The sequence below is a fragment of the Papio anubis genome, chromosome 1, assembly GCF_008728515.1.
Source record: "Papio anubis isolate 15944 chromosome 1, Panubis1.0, whole genome shotgun sequence".
NCBI lineage: Eukaryota > Metazoa > Chordata > Mammalia > Primates > Cercopithecidae > Papio > Papio anubis.
This window is the reverse complement of record NC_044976.1, coordinates 33831700-33848599: the sequence shown is the minus strand read 5'-3', so window position 1 is coordinate 33848599 and position 16900 is coordinate 33831700. Positions and strand designations below refer to the sequence as shown.

Below are 16900 nucleotides of genomic sequence, written 5' to 3'. Positions count from 1 at the left end.
TACCACTCAATGTCCAAAACAAAAAACACAAAGCCTAATTTATTGCTCACATAAGTATATGCTGGTCAGGCACAGTTTCCTCTAAGAAGAGCAGATTGCTAATCTTAGAGTTTGGGGAAAGCATGGAACTCAAGGACTAGTCAATTTTCAGAGGCATGAGTGGGTTGATATAATCTTTAGAAGTGTGGTTACTCAGGTGAGACAGTTCATTGGTTGACATTCAGAAGTATGTTCACTGGAATGAGTTATATCCTGACTGGCTTTTAGAAACAAGGAGTTGTCACTGAGTGATTTGCTTGCAAAAAAAAGTATGGTCACTGATGTTTGTTGTTGATTAAAAGGTTTTAAAACCAGTTCTGGTAATTACTTGTTATTAAGGGCATGGAATTCTCATTTATTGATTAGATGGGTTTAAAACAGATTCTGACTTGATACCACGGCCTCAGAAAACAGTCAGTCTTTTCATAAGAGTATAAGAATGTTTAACTTCTCGATTTTCCCTTTTGGTCTTCACTCAGCCAAGGCTTTTGGAGAGACCAACAAAAATTATCTAGATATTTACCATTATTGTTAATTTTCTTTGAAAATGAAGGTTCATTTGGAAAGGGCTAATTTTTAGTTCAAGTGTCAATCAACGTGGTTTTATCCTGTTTTTGTCTTTGAGTCATATACTGAATCATCTGTCAGGGCAGCAGCTGTGTAGATGCAGATGACTCTAGACAACAGATATCAAGCAACTGTGAGAAAATGACTGGAAATATAAGAAGAATCTGAAAGGCATTCTGGACACATGGCACAAGATTTTTCAGGCCTAAGAAAACATGTTTAAACAACTCCTTGAGTCTACCTTAGATAGCTAGGTTGTGTTTTCTTTCAGTTTATATGTAAATTTTCCCTTTAACCTGGGCTGTTAATCTAAGTACAAAATGAAATCAGGGACTAGATTTTGTGCATCTATGATGTAATCTCTGAACCTCTTCATGAATTTGTTTTTCTACTATATAAGAGGTTCTTGCTTAAGGAATTTAGATATAGCAGCCTGTTAGCTGAGGATACGCTAAAGCATTTCCTTTCACTTCTGCTATCTCCTTTACGGTAGGTCTCTACCTTTATCAACGGTAATTTCTTTGGGTAGCATCAAGACATTAAACATACCAGCTCCCAGTTCATATATTTGCTCTCTTATTTTTAGCAATTTGACATGCCTAGAGAGGGTCACATTTCAGTAAGGAGTTGATTTGGCTTTCGGTCTAGGAATTGAATTCTACAAGAGCATGGACTACTGTACTGTAAGAGAATTAATATAGCCTAGAGGAAATATCATAAATGTATACTGTTTATTCCATGTGAATGCAAACTACTTCTCATTCTCCTTCTTGAATGATTCAGAAATAATGCATTATCAGATCAATAGCTGCAAACCATGTACCCAAGATTGTATGATTCTGCTCTAGTAATACCAAATCCAACACAGCAGATGTAATGGGGGGCTACTGTTATTATTATTATTATTATTTGAGATGGAGTATCACTGTCTCCTGGGCTGGAGTGCAGTGGCGCAATCTCAGCTGACTGCAACCCCTGCCTCCCGGGTTCAAGTAATTCTCCTGCCTCAGCCTCCCAAGTAGCTGGGATTTACTGGCATGTACCACCAGACTCAGCCAATTTTTTGTATTTTAAATAGAGACGAGGTTTCACCATGTTGGCCAGGCTGGTCTCAAACTCCTGATCTCAGATGATCTGCCCGCCTTGGCCTCCCAAAGTGCTGGGATTACAGGCATAAGCCACCATGCCCAGCATGGGGTGGTATTATTTGTAATAATTCATCTAGTCTTTACATGCGGCAGATTGGTCAGTTAAATGGAGTTACGATGGGACAACCACCACTGAATCCTTCACATATTTGAGGATAGCATCAATTTCTGTTAATGCCCTAGTACAGTATTATTTTCTTTTTTTTGTTTTTTAGTATTATTTTCAAAATAGTTTATTGAGATATAATTAACATACAATAATATGCACATACAACATTTTGACATATGTATACACCTATGAAACCATAACCATAATCAAGATAATGAACATATCCATCACCATCCAAAAGTTCCTCATGTCTATTGCATCCCTTCATCTGAACCCTCTCTTCCTCTTCCATCCCCTGGCAACCACAGATCTTCTTTCATTACAGATTATTTTGCATTTCTAGAATTTTATATAAATGAAATCATACAGTGATTTTTGTCTCTTTTCTTCACTCAGCATAAGTGAGGCTTATTCATATTGCTGTGTGCAAAAGTTCATTCATTTTTATTGCTGAGTGGTATTCCACTGTATGGATACCACAATGTGTTATTCCGTTGATAGGCAAGACTCTCTCCGTCTTTTCCAGTTTTTTACTATTACAAATAAAGCTGTTAGGAACATTTATGTACAAGACTTTGTGTGTCTTTAAGTTTAAAGTGGGTATCTAGTAGACAACATATAGTTGGGTCTTCCTTTTTCACCTTATCTGAAAATTTCTGCCTTTCAATTGAGGTGTTTGGACCATTTATATTTATATGATCACTGGTATCACTGGATTTAAATTTACTATCTTGCTATTTGTTTTCTATATATATATATATATATATTTTTTTTTTTTTTTGGAGATGGAGTCTCACTCTGTCGCCCAGGTTGGAGTGCAGTGGCATGATCTCAGCTCACTGCAACCTCCACCTCCTGGGTTCACGCCATTCTCCTGCCTCAGTCTCCCGAGTAGCTGGGATTACAGGCGCGCACCACCACACCTGGCTAATTTTTTGTATTTTTAGTAGAGATGGGGTTTCACTATGTTGGTCAGAATGGTCTGGATCTCCTGATCTCGTGATCCGCCCACCTCGGCCTCCCAAAGTGCTGGGATTACAGGCGTGAGCCACTGCGCCCAGCCACTATTTGTTTTCTATTTGTCTCTTATGCTTTTTCTTTTCTTCCTTTTTTGTCTTCTTTCAGATTGAGTATATTACTCCATTTTGTTTTCTGTTACTACGTTAGCTATAACCCTTTGTAGTATTATTTTAGTATGTTTGGGGTTTATTGTATACATCTTTTACTGACTACTTTCAAGAAATGTTCTACTACTTTATGTACTGTATGAGAACTTTACAGCAGTTGTATTTCAATTCCTCCCCTCCTGGCCTTTGTGCTTTTGTTATTCTACATTTCACTTCGAAATACATTATAAATCCTATAATACATTTGTTCTGTTTTGTTTTGTCTGAGACCGAGTCTCACTCTGTTGCCCAGGCTGGAGTGCAGTGGCCTAATCTCGGCTCACTGCAAGCTCCGCCTTCTGGGTTCACACAATTCTCCTTCCTCAGCCTCCCGAGTAGCTGGGACTACAGGCGCCTGCCACCAAGCCCGGCTAATTTCTTTTTGTATTTATGGTAGAGACTGGGTTTCACTGTGTTAGCCAGGATGGTCTCGATCTCCTGACCTCGTGATCTGCCTGTTTCAGTCTCCCAAAGTGCTGGGATTACAGGTGTGAGCCACCACGCCTGGCCTACTTTTTGCTTTAAACAATTCTCTTAAAGACATCCAAATCTCTCTCTCCCCCTCCCTCTCTCCCTGTTCCCCTTTCATTGGAAACAGAGTCTTGCTCTGTCACCAAGGCTAGAGTACAGTAGCACAATCCTAGCTCACTGTAACCTCAAACCTCCTACCTCAGCCTCCCAAGTAGTAGTAGCTAAGGCATGCACCACACCAGTTAATTTTTTTTTTTTTAGAGGTGTGATCTTGCTATGTTTTCAGGCTAGTCTTGAACTCCTGGCCTCAAGCAGTCCTTCTGCCTTGGCCTCCCCAAGTGGTGGGATTACAGTTTGAGCCACTGTGCCCAGTCTTCGCTTTCTTTTTTTGAGATGGAGTCTCGCTTTGTCACCTAGGCTGGAGTGCAGTGGCGCGATCTCGGCTCACTGCAAGCTCCGCCTCCCGGGTTCACGCCATTCTCCTGCCTCAGCCTTCGAGTAGCTGGGACTATAGGCGCGCACCACCACGCCCGGCTATTTTTTTTTTTTTTTTTGAGACGGAGTCTCGCTCTGTCGCCCAGGCTGGAGTGCAGTGGCCGGATCTCGGCTCACTGCAAGCTCCGCCTCCTGGGTTCCCGCCATTCTCCTGCCTCAGCCTCCTGAGTAGCTGGGACTACAGGCGCCCGCCACCGCGCCCGGCTAGTTTTTTGTTTTTTTTTTTAGTAGAGACGGGGTTTCACCGTGTTAGCCAGGATGGTCTTGATCTCCTGACCTCGTGATCCGCCCGTCTCGGCCTCCCAAAGTGCTGGGATTACAGGCTTGAGCCACCGCGCCCGGCCTTTTTTGTATTTTTTAGTAGAGACGTGGTTTCATTGTGTTAGCCAGGATGGTCTTGATCTCCTGACTTCGTGATCCGCCCGCCTTGGCCTCCCAAAGTCCTGGGATTACAGGCGTGAGCCACCACGCCCGGCCTGCTTTCTTTCTTTGATGAATTGATGGCACTCAGCAATAGCCACCCAATTCTTTGGTCCAGACAATTACTGTTTTTCTCATATTTCTCAAGTGTCTAAGAGTTTTTTAGTTACTGCATCCCTTTCCACCATAACCTATCCCAGTTAAACACAGGTGAAAGTCTGAGCTTTCACCTGCTGTAGCACTGTTACAGGAGGTCAGGAACTGTCAATATTCTTTCTACTGCCAGCATTGGTGTCCTCGTCATCTTCTAGCTGGTGAGTGATCTCACTCCAGAATCCCTTGGAGACTGCTTTCTATGATCACTTCTGGTGCCAAATGTTTTTTAAGTTTGCGTTCCCTAGAAATGAACCAAAATGAGGGTGCTAGTTCAAGTCATTAATTGGGGAAGAGCTCTCAGGAGAAACGGAGTTAGGAAGCAAGATAGGGTAGGGGGAAAAAGTTAAGCAAGAACTTGGTCTTGGCTGGAGACCAGCTTTAGACTGATTCCACAGGGAGACTCTTGAGGACAAACTGTATCCCACTTAAATTCAGGGAACTTATCTTTTATCCCTGTGTCAGTCGATTAGTCAATCACTGGCAAGGAGTGGGTATTGGCGAACAGCCTCCTATGCAAGGGGGACTCCTATTTGGCTGAGGGAAATTCCCTGAAGAAAAGGGTAGTTGTAAGTTGTTATCAACCAACATTTATAACAGCTGGGAAATGGGTGCCCAGGTAGGTGAAGGGACTATGGGCACTATGGGCAGGGCATCAACAGTATGCAGTACAGTAACTGTCCTGAATGTTAGGGATGCACCTCTGATCTCCAGTCTACTCTTGTCCCAATCCTATTGTCTAAGCTCACATGGTCTTTTGAGGGTGAGCTACACTGATGCTTTTATCTCAAGCTTGGGCTTGGGAGTCTTGGCAAGGTTGGTAGCTTCCACATTATGGCCATGTTCCCCAACACTGCAGTCATTCTTCATCAAGTTTCTCCCAAACTCTCGCAGAATATGGTTCCTTATACTCATGGTACCAAACAGACCTGCATCTTTGTCCCATCTCAAGGGAAACACAAAGCAAACCTGTCTTCTGAATGCCTCTTTTATAAATAAGAAAATTGAGGCTCATGGAGGCTAAATGAATTTTGCAACAAGGCTGAAAAAGGTAGAGCCGGACCACACTTAGGTGTTGACTTACAGGCCTTCCACTATATTAGGGAGGCAAACTATGGTCCATGAGCCAAGCCCATCTTCCCCCTTCCCCTACCTGTTTTTTAAGCAAAGTTTTATTGGAACACAGCCATGCTCTCTTGTCTATGTATTGTCTATGGCTGCTTTCACACTATAATGGCAGTTGTTAGTTGTTAGTAGTTGTTACAGAGAGAGTATGACCTGCAAAGTCAAAAATATTTACTATCTGTAAATATTTTGGCTACATTATGCTGCTTCTGGGAACCTCCACAGACTTCTAATTCTAAGACTCAGTTATTCTAAGACTTTAGTTGGAGGAGGGATTCTCCCTCATACTTAGTGACACAGCACAAGGTAGGTCTTGAAAACCTACTTTCTTCTATACTAACAAGAAATTAGGGCAGCTCTAGTGCTACTTAGCTAAAGGAGATTTCAAAAAGTCCTGGGGAGAGCTGGATATGGTGTCATGTGACTGTAGTATCAGCTACTTGGAAGGCTGAGGCAGGAGGATCACTTGAACCCAGGATTTTGTCTCAGAAAAAATAAAAATAAAAAAGCCTGGAAAGAAAGAGGGATGAATCAGCTTAAAAGATACTCCTTAAAAAAAATAATAAAAATACTGTGGATCTGCCGATTCAGAAATCTGCAGCGTTTGTGAATGAATGAATATTGGTATGTACAAAGGAAAGGTCTGGAAGGATACAGACATTTGGTGGGTGGTTACCTTTGATGGAAGGAAAGGTATTTAACTCTTTATTTCTTCTATATTGTTTGTGTATGTGTGTATATATAGTATAACTACGTACTTTTTGCAATTAAAAAAACACACAAACACACACAATGAGAGAGAGAGACCTACCCCCTCCAAGTGGTATTTAAGAAAAGAATCTTTCTAGAATGATGGATGCAGCTGTGTTCATAGTGGATGGTTGACTTAATGACCTCACTTGCCCCTGGCATTCATCCCATGATTAATAGGCTGCCTCAAACTCCTCAGGCTCTGTGTTCCTTTATGAGCAGGGAGCTGGAAGAATCATTCAGAATAAAGTAAGTATTACAATTTCTGCAGAGGCAAACGAATTGCATAGTTGTGTTTGGAGATACAATTGCAACTCTTTTCCCATTTCTCAATAAGCTAATATGAAGACTCAGTTGTGGATGTCAGAAACCCAATCAAGAAATATTTCACCTTTTTTTTTCAGAATTGCTTCAAGATATAAAGGAATGGCTGGCTTTTTTTTTTATTAGAAAAAATACAAATAATACATGAGCATTGTAAAAATTCAAACAATACTCATGTGTATAAAATAAAAAGTGAAAGTTCTCCCTTCAAATTACACTCACCAGGGTAATAACTGCATATAATTTGACACTAGAATACCTGTAAATAAGTATTTACAGGTATTTCCATTCATTTTCAAATATTCATCATTAAACAAAATGGCATCAGGCTACAGATAAAAAAGCATTTTTATTTTCACTTAATTTATCTTGGGCCATGGAATATATAGGTATATTTAGATTCATCTCATTCTTTTTATGGGTGAACAATATTCCACTGTGACTGTCCAATTTTTTTTTTTTGAGACAGAGTTTTGCCCTTGTTGCCCAGGCTGGAGTGCAGTGGTGTGATCTCAGCTCACTGTAACCTCTGCCTCCTGGGTTCAAGCGATTCTCTTGCCTCAGCCTCCTGAGTACAGGCGCCTCCTTCACGCCCAGCTAATTTTTTGTGTTTAGTAGAGACCGGGTTTCACCATGTTGGTCAGGTTGGTCTCAGGTGATCCACCCACCTCGGCCTCCCAAAGTGGTGGGATTACAGGCATGAGCCACCGCACCCAGCCCAACAATGTCTCCACTTTTAGACATGTAAGTTCGTCCTCTTTTGTGTTGTTTGTGTTGTAGTGCTGCAACACTAAATATCTTTTTTTTTTTTTTTTGAGACGGAGTCTTGCTCTGTTGCCCAGGCTGGAGTGTAATGGTGTGATCTTGGTTCAATGCAACCTCTGCCTCCTGGGTTCAAGCGATTCTCCTGCCTCAGTCTCCCCAGTAGCTGGGATTACAGGCGCATACCACCACGCCCAACTAATTTTTGTATTTTTAGTAGAGACGGGGTTTCACCATGTCAGCCAGGCTGGTCTTGAACTCCTGACCTTGTGATCCGCCTGCCTTGGCCTCCCAAAGTGCTAGGATTACAGGCGTGAGCCACTGTGCCCAGCAACACTGAATATCTCTGTACACAAATATTAGGACAGTGTGTACAAACATTTCTTCTGGACATATTCAAAAGGTTATGCACATTTAATTTTAACAGATATTAAAATTGTTCTCTATAAAAAGGTTGTACAACTTAGAACCTTACCCCTAATTTATACTTTCTCATTGTTTCTTATTTCACATTTTCCTAATTACCATCTAGGTTGAGGATATTTTCATATTTATTGGCCATTCGTGTTGCTTCTTTTGTGAATTGTTTTTCTCAAGTCTTTGGTCTTGTTTTTTGTTTTGTTTTTTGAGACAGAGTCTCTCTCTGTTGCCCAGGCTGGAGTGCAGTGACGCAATCTTGGCTTACTGCAACCTCCGCCTCCTGGATTCAAGCAATTCTCCTGCCTCAGCCTCCCGAGTAGTACAGGCGCCTGCCACCACGCCCAGCTAATTTTTTGTATTTTTAGTAGAGACGGGGTTTCACCATATTGGCCAGGCTGGTCTCCAACTCCCGTCCTCTAGATCTGCCCGCCTCGGCCTCCCAAAGTGCTGGGACTACAGGCGTGAACCCCCGCGGCCTGCCGGGTCTTTTAAAAATGATACTGTCTCCCCCCGCCCCCCTCCCATTGGTTTGTAGGAATATCTTCTAAGTTATAGATATTAACTTTTTCCTTTTTTCTGTCTATAAGGTCCAAAATAGTAACTATTTCTACAATTGAAACATCTTCAACTTACATTTATTGTGGAGCATGAGAATGACTTTCACCACATAGAGACTTGTAATCTTATGTAGTCAAATCTGTCACATCTTTTCTTATACTGCTTCTGGGTTCCCTGTCACACTTAGAAACACATCTCTTCCAAAAATTACAAAAAATTTTTTTACTTTTTCTTCCATGTTTATATCTTTTTTTTTTTCTTTTTTTGAGACGGAGTTTTGCTTTTGTTGCCCAGGCTGGAGTGCAATGGCACGATCTCGGCTCACGGCAACCTCCGCCTCCCGGGTTCAAGCGATTCTCCTGCCTCAGCCTCCAGAGTAGCTGGGATTACAGGCGCCCGCCACCACGCCCCGCTAATTTTGTATTTTTAGTAGAGACGGAGGGTTCTCCATGTTGGTCAGGCTGGTCTCGAACTCCCGAGCTCAGGTGATCCGCCCGCCTTGGCTTCCCAAAGTGCTGGGATTACAGGCGTGAGCCACTGCGCCCAGCCGATTCTTACATCTTTAATCCAACCATATATTATTTTTGTGAAGGATAGAGGTAAGGCTCCCCTCAAGTTAATTTTTCTCCAATCTGGCTTGCAGGAAAGGGGTTTCTGGGGAGATTTTACTGAGCAACGTAGGGAAACGGCTGCCTGGCGACCTACCCCTTTTTGACACCCACACGTGCTCGGCACCTTACATACACTGCGTGATTTTATCCTAAAGCGAGTTTTAAAATCCCAGTGTGTAGACAGAGAAACTGGGCGTCACATAACGTAAGTGACCTGCACAGTCGGCGTCGGAGGAGACCGGGACGATCCCAGAGACAAGCGCCGAGCTCAAGGAACCCGGCACCGCGCCCGCTTTCCAACCTCTCGCGACAGTCGTACGTCATCCGAGAGCGCCGTGGAAGTCGGGCAGCCGGCGTCGCGCCAATCTTCGCTCGTAGGTGCTGTCTCACCGGTGAGACCTGGAAGCCGGCGAGTCTCGCGCTTTGTCGGACCTGCAGCCCCTGGCCCCCCGCCACTATGGAGTACCTAATCGGTATCCAAGGCCCCGACTATGTCCTTGTCGCCTCCGACCGGGTGGCCGCCAGCAATATTGTCCAGATGAAGGACGGTGAGAGGAAGCAGGGGAGGCCCGGCCAGGCCTGGGGTGTCGGGGCGGCCAGAGGGAGTTTGTCGGGGGTTGAATGTGTACCAGGGAGGATCGAAGAGGTGGAAGCCGGCCTGCCCTGCCCTTACTTAATTAATTACTTACTTTATTTTTTTCGAGATGGAGTTTAGCTCTTACTGCCCAGGCTCTAGTGCAATGGCGCTATCTCGGCTCACCACAACCTCAGTCTCCCGGGTTCAAGCGATTCTCGTGCCGCAGCCTCCCGAGTAGCTGGTATTATAGGCATGCGCCACCACACCCGGCTAATTTTTGTATTATTAGTAGAGATGGGGGGTTTCTCTATATTGGTCAGGCTGCTCTCGAACTCCCGACCTCAGGTGATCCGCCGTCTCGGCCTCCCAAAGTGCTGGGATAACAGGCGTGAGCCGCTGTGCTCGGCCTTTTTTTTTTTTTTTTTTTTTTAATAACGGAAGCAACAGGCAGACAAGTCTGGGGCCTTGGCATTTGCTCCTCCCGGGCTCCTAGGTCAGTGCTCTGCTCTGGCCTTCGCTAAATGCTTCTTGCTTGGTGAGAGTTGCCTGAAGGGAATCTGTTTATAAATGTTTAAGCGCCTGCCCAGAACCTGGCTCTCTAGATCCCCGAATCTCTTATGAAAGTTTCCTGTTGTCGCTAGTAATGAGGTTAGTTTGTTGGCGACATAAGGTGGGATCCTGGGGACAGTCAGACTGTGATACCAGAAGCTTGTCATTTTCTTTCCGCTGCCCGTATCTCCCGGTGGCTCCCGATTCTTCTTTTTCAGCTTTCCAGGGCAATGGCTGCCAGGTTTTCCTTATATTTAAGTAGTTAGTTAATGGAGTTAGGAGATTGGAGCCCTGTCATTTATTTGCCTTATGACTTTGATTAAGTTATTTCGCAGTGCCCAGATTTCCTCATCTTTAAGATTAGCAATACCAAACTCACAGACTTGTCGGGAGGATTGAGTAAATGAGTTATGCGCAAATCCTTCGCACTAGACAGGTACTTAATACTAAGCATACACAGGTGCCCAAACATTTGTCAAATGAACGTTAAGTCATCTGAACCAAAGCTTAATACTTTTTCAACAGTAGCACGTCTTTGATCAATTAAGGAAAACAAACTTAGATTCTGCAGGAAAAACAACCAAAATCTTCTTAAAATTATGTATTGAGTAATTTACTGTAGAGAGACGGTATAGTATAGTAGTTAGGGGCAAAATATCTGGACTCACTGCATAGGTTGAACCCACGTTCTGCCTCATGTGACCTGAAGCAAGTTTCTCCAACTCCGTGCCCTAAAGCTAGCATCTATAAGGTGGTGATGTAATAGCACCTATCTTAAAAGGTTAATGAATTGATGTAAATCGCTTAACATAGCACCTGATACTTTATGAAATTCTATGATTAGTTTGTAGAAGTTTTGTTTGTAAGCTAGTCCTCCCAAAGGAGTGAATTTGTTTTGAGAGTAAATTTGTCCATTATTTTGAATACTGAGGTCTTTGACAAGCAAGTGATTTTAGCATTAAGTCGTGTCTAGGTAGAACAATAATCATTACCTTTACAGGTCTTTTGTTTCATCCCAAAAATGTATGTGAAATCACATTGAAAAGAAGAATGTGCTTTAAGCCTACTTATGTACACAGTACTTTTAGTCATTATAGGGGATGCAGTATATTACTTATAACCCATAGAAGAGTCCAAGAAATTAAGAAAACAAGGAAATAAATACTGCAAGATGATTTTATGTGATAAAAGAAGTATTACTAGTTAGTATTAGGTTGGTTTTTAAATTAATGAGTTCAAGAGCAAATCCTAAGTAATAAAAGAATGATCACTATGGTATGGGAGAAAGACGAATTTGAGTTAGTTCTTGAAAAATAGTTGGAAATCATTGCACTCCACACATTCTGATTTTCCCTATGGTCTTTCCTGGTATAAAAACATTTATAATATAAATTTTAGTATTGTATGATGACTTATTTATTTATTTTTGAGATGGAAGCTCGCTCTGTCACCCAGGCTGGAGTGCAGTGGCGTGATCTTGGCTCACTGTGACCTTGGCCTCCTGGGTTCAAGCTATTCTCCTGCCTCAGCTTCCCGAGCAGCTGGGACTACAGGCACCCGCCACCACACCTGGCTAATTTTTTTGTCTTTTTTAGTAGAGACAGGGTTTCACCGGGTTAGCCAGGCTGGTCTCAAACTCCTGACCTCAGGTGATCCACCTGCCTTGACTTCCCAAAGTGCTGAGATTACAGGCATGAGCCACTGTGCCCGGCCATATGATGACTTTTTTCTAATCATTCATTTAATGATGGAGCTTGTTTAGAGTAGGCAAGAATGCTGCAAAATAATAACCTTCTGGGACTCCTTTCTCCAAGTTTAAATGATAATACAACTTCTAATCAATTGTGCAGTATATCACTTTGTATAAACATTTTGATACTATAGAGTAGACATTTGCTGAGGACTGCCACCTTATTAAGCGGTAACAACTTGTGGTATGCTTATGTGCTGCATTTCATGTCTGTTCTCTTGGCCTATGTAGAATTGCTTTTAAGTTACTCGGAGTACTCCAGCCCACACAGAATTCTCTCTTTTCTGAATTCCTATAGCATGTATGATCTGAGCTACATTATCTAACACTGAGTATCATAATATTGGACATGTATAGAATTCATTAATTTTTCTCACTTGTGAGTTAGACAGGGGTAAGTGATGTTATTAACATTTCACACATCTGGAAACTGGGGCTTAGAGAGGACGAGTAATTTGCTGAAGTTCAGAGTGCCAAGTCCACGTCATAACCAAGGTCTCTTGGATTCTAGTCCAGTTGGTTTTCCACAGTATGACGTGCTAATGTTGTTCATTTTGTTGTCCATTTGTTTCATGTATGTGGATCTTGCAAGTTCTTGTCTGTACAACTCAGGGGTCTCTTAGTATCTGTCTCTTGTGTTTTTATTAAATATGTTGCCTTCTGCGACTCATTGGTCATAGTGTTTAAAAAACATTTTTGGCCTTGTATTAAGCTAATTTTAAAATGGAACAGGTTACTGCCTAGATTTTTAGCCTTTCTTCTAAGTGTGACATAAGTTCTTTGTGAACAAGCTCCCCCCTCAAATAAAAATAGCTTTTTTCTTATTATAATAATATTGCCAACTTATTGAATAATGTTTTCTTATAAAAGTGAGGCATGTTAAGTATAGAAGTTTTAGGAAATACCAATAAGCAAAAAGAAGGTAACAAAAACTGCCCATACTCTTACCACTGGCAAGCACTTAGCATATACCCTTCTGCTCCTTTTTTTTTGCATAGATAATATAAGCGAACGTTTTTCTCTTACTAATAAGTTTGCAAATTAACAGTCTTTAATGTAACCTGTACAACAAATAAAAGTGTGTTTGTTCAGGAGTTTTGAGGCAATTTGGTACTATCCACAGGTGCATTTTGTGTGTTTTTTCCCTCCAAGTCTAAGAAGCCGTATTACTGGTATCTACAACTCTGAAACACTTGTAAAGTATTTGACAGTAGCATTTTGTTCTTTAAATCCTATTAAAGGATTTTGACATTTCAGAAGCTTTCAAACAGGAAACATGTCTCCCAGGGAAGATTATTCAGCACTATTTGAAAAATGAAAAGTGAAAGTGAGAGTGAGATAGGAAGATTTAGGCCTTTTCTGAAGCTGCAGACTGAATGTGGAGTTTTCTACCTTAGGCAATAACTGTAACCTGAATATTTATCTATCTAATCTGAATGAGTCTGGTTCAGCTAGATAAGATTAGAGTATTAGGATTTTTGTGAGGTATTTTAAGTAGCTTACTGTCAAAATATTCACTAGAATTTTTGCTTTGGCAATCGTTTTAATTTTCTCTTTTTCTTTGGAAATGGAATTTGTTTACTTTTTAAAGTGATTAATATTCTCAGTTGATTTTCTATTCTTTCTTGAGATGGTTCCTTAATTTTAATTGTAGCATCAGTCCCTTTCATATATACTTTTGTGTGTGTATAAATATAATAACTAACATTTGTAGTTGTGGAAACATTTTAGGGCTTTGTTATCATGAGCCTAAAGATAATCGCCATTGGCTGGATTCCTTCAGTTTTTTTCTGTTCTGTTCCTTGCATTTCAAATGCTTTTAAATGCTTTAACTTGTATTTTTAATTGGTAGCTTTCATGTATATTCTTCAACTGAAATTGACACTACACAATATGCTGATGGCTTAACATGAAGAATGAAAGAGATAAATTGATACCATTACCTATTAAAATCTTCTAAAAGCAATGATTAGTGAAATTATTCAATATACAGTCGTCCCTTGGTATCTGTAGGGATTGTTTCCAGAACCCCTGCAGATACCCAAATCTATAGAAGCTTAAAGTTCCTTATATACATGGTATAGTATTTGCACATTACCTATGCAGATACTCCTGTGTACTTCAAATCATCTCTAGATTATTTATAATACTTAATATGACATAAATGCTATGTAAATAGTTGTTATACTGTATTGTTTAAGGAATAATGACCAGAAAAAAAGTCAGTACATGTTCAGGATAGATGCAAGCATCTATTTTTTTTTTTTTTCTGAATACTTTTGATCCATAAGTGGTTGAATTGTGGATTCAGAATCCACGGATATGGAAGGCCAACTGTAGTAATTAATAAACCTGTTTATGGTTGCATAAATAATGACTGTCAATTTCTGTTAAGGCAGTTTCTAACACAGTTTTTTTTTTGAGCAGATCATGACAAGATGTTTAAGATGAGTGAAAAGATATTACTGCTGTGTGTGGGAGAGGCTGGAGACACTGTACAGTTTGCAGAATATATTCAGAAAAACGTGCAACTTTATAAGATGCGAAATGGTGGGTAAGACTTACAAGTTTTGGTTGGCATATTACTAGTTTACTAGGGCTGCCATTACAAAAGTCACAGGCTGGGTGGCTTAAACAACAGAAATGTGTTTCTCACAGTTGTGGACGTTAGAAGTCAAAGATTAAGGTGTTGGCAGGGTTGATTTCTGAGGCCTGTCTCCTTGGCTTGCAGGTGGCCATCTTCTCCCTGTGTCTTCACATGATTTTTCCCTCTGTACTGTGTCCAGATTTCCTCTTCTAAGAATACCAGTCATATTGGATTAGGAACTCATTTTAATTTAATAACCTCTTAAGGATCCCTTCTCCAAATACAGTTATATTCTAAAGTACTAGGGATTAAGACTTCAACATATGAATTTCTGGAGGACAAAATTCAGCCTATCACAATTGGTTTGTCTTTAAATTTGAACTGAAAAATAATATTCTTTAAGACTTATGTGGTCATATTTTCATTTCTGTGTTTAAGAAGTTGTCCAGACCCTAAAGATTCTAATCCGTCATAAAAGATTTTCTACAAAAATCCTAGAGCAGAGAACTATTGTAACACTGATAGTTGGCAGTTATAACACCATCGGGCTGACGTGATGACTCACACCTGCAATCCCAGCAACTGGGGAGGCCAAGGTGGGAGGATCACTTGAGACCAGGAGTTTAAGACTAGCCTGAGCAATGTAGTGACACCTCATCTCTACAAAAAAAAAAAAAAAAAATTTTTTTTTTTTTCTGAGATGGAGTTTTGCTCTCATTGTCCAGGCTGGAGTGCGATGGCGCGATCTCAGCTCACTGCAACCTCCGCCTTCCAGGTTCAAGTAATCCTCCTGCCTCAGCCTCCCAAGTAGCTGGGATTACAGGCATGCGCCACCATGCCTGGCTAATTTTGTATTTTTAGTAGAGACAGGGTTTCTCCATGTTGGTCAGGCTGGTCTCAAACTCCCAACCTCAGGTGATCCACCCACCTCGGCCTCCCCAAGTTCTGGGATTACAGGTGTGAGCCACCACGCCCAGCCTGCCACAAAAAAATTTTTAAAAATTAGCTGAGTGTGGTGGCATGCACCTGTAGTCCTAGCTACTCGGGAGGCTGAGGCAGGAAGATCGTTTGAGCCCACGAGGTCGAGGCTGCAGTGAGCTATGATTTTGCCACTGTACTCTGGGAGGCAGGAAGACTCTGTCTCTCAAAAAATTTTTTCAAACCAACCAAAAAAAAAAAATCTAACACCCTCTTGGAGGTAGGGATGGTAGTATCAGACTTTTTAAGTGTTAGATATTTCAGAGGATGTGGTTTGAGTTTAAAAGTATCTGAATCCGGCCAGGCACAGTGGCTAACAGCTGTAATCCCAGCACTTTGAGAGGCTGATACGAGAGGATCACTTGAGGTCAGGAGTTTGAGACCAGCCTAGCAACAAAGCAAGACTCTGGCTCTATAAAAAATAAAAAAACTAGCTGGGTGCAGTGGTGCACACCCATAGTCTCAGCTACTCAGGAAGCCGAAGTGGGAGGATCGCTTGAGCCCAGGAGTTCAAGGTCTCAGTGAGCCATGATAGTGCCACTGCACTCCAGCCTGTGCGACAGAGTGAGACCCTGCCCTGTCTCAAAACAAGCGAACAAAACAATCTGCATCTCAGCATTAAAAAACCTAAGTAAACCTTGGCTTTACTATTTTTTATGTGATAAGTCATTTATTTTCTCTGGGCCTTTATTTTCCTTATCTCTAAAATGAATTATAATACTAATGAATAATACATATGTAAATGTTCTGTAAACTTAAAGTATTGTGTAACTAACTGTAAGTATTTACTGTGTCTTCAAAGGGTTCTACCTTACTCTCTGGTAGGTTTCCTTCTAGAGAGATAATTAGGACTTTTGTGAAGTATTTTGTGAGCTCTCTCTGGGGCTAATGAACTGTTATCCACTGGGAAAGCTTCCCTAGCAAACAATCCTAGCCACTAGGCCTCTGATCCAGGAACGTTTGTAGTGGTGGTCTGGCAGAGAAAACCTTGTCCAACTTACTTCACAGTTCGATAACAATGTTATACACTGCACTGGTATAATATGGAGCTTTGAAGGAACTTAATTTGAATATTCTTGCATGTGTAAAATGACCAAAGATCTATTCACATGGTTTTTTGGGCAGTGGATTTATCATTTGTATTCAATTCCATAAATATTTTTGAGGGCCTCTTCTATGGTAAACATTGTGCTTAATACTTCAGAGAATTCAAAGATGAATAAGGCTTAGTCCCGACATTCAGGAACATAAAGCACATGGTACTTACGTTTACTCAGGTTTAGAATATTTCAAGAATTCTGCTTTTTTTTCCAGTGGTTCCACTTTTTGCCTGCATAACAA

General features: G+C 41.2%; 1 protein-coding gene across 1 annotated transcript in view; it reads left to right on the top strand.

Moving 5' to 3' along the window:
- The first annotated feature begins 8953 nt into the window (after nucleotides 1-8953).
- The window catches only part of PSMB2 (proteasome 20S subunit beta 2), a 39354-nt gene continuing 31407 nt past the window's right edge, over nucleotides 8954-16900 (top strand). The window contains exons 1-2 of the mRNA XM_003891577.3: nucleotides 8954-9666; nucleotides 14422-14544. Of these exons, the coding sequence (XP_003891626.1) occupies nucleotides 9576-9666; nucleotides 14422-14544 (214 nt within the window). The 5' untranslated portion in view covers nucleotides 8954-9575. The remainder of the gene's footprint in view (nucleotides 9667-14421; nucleotides 14545-16900) is intronic.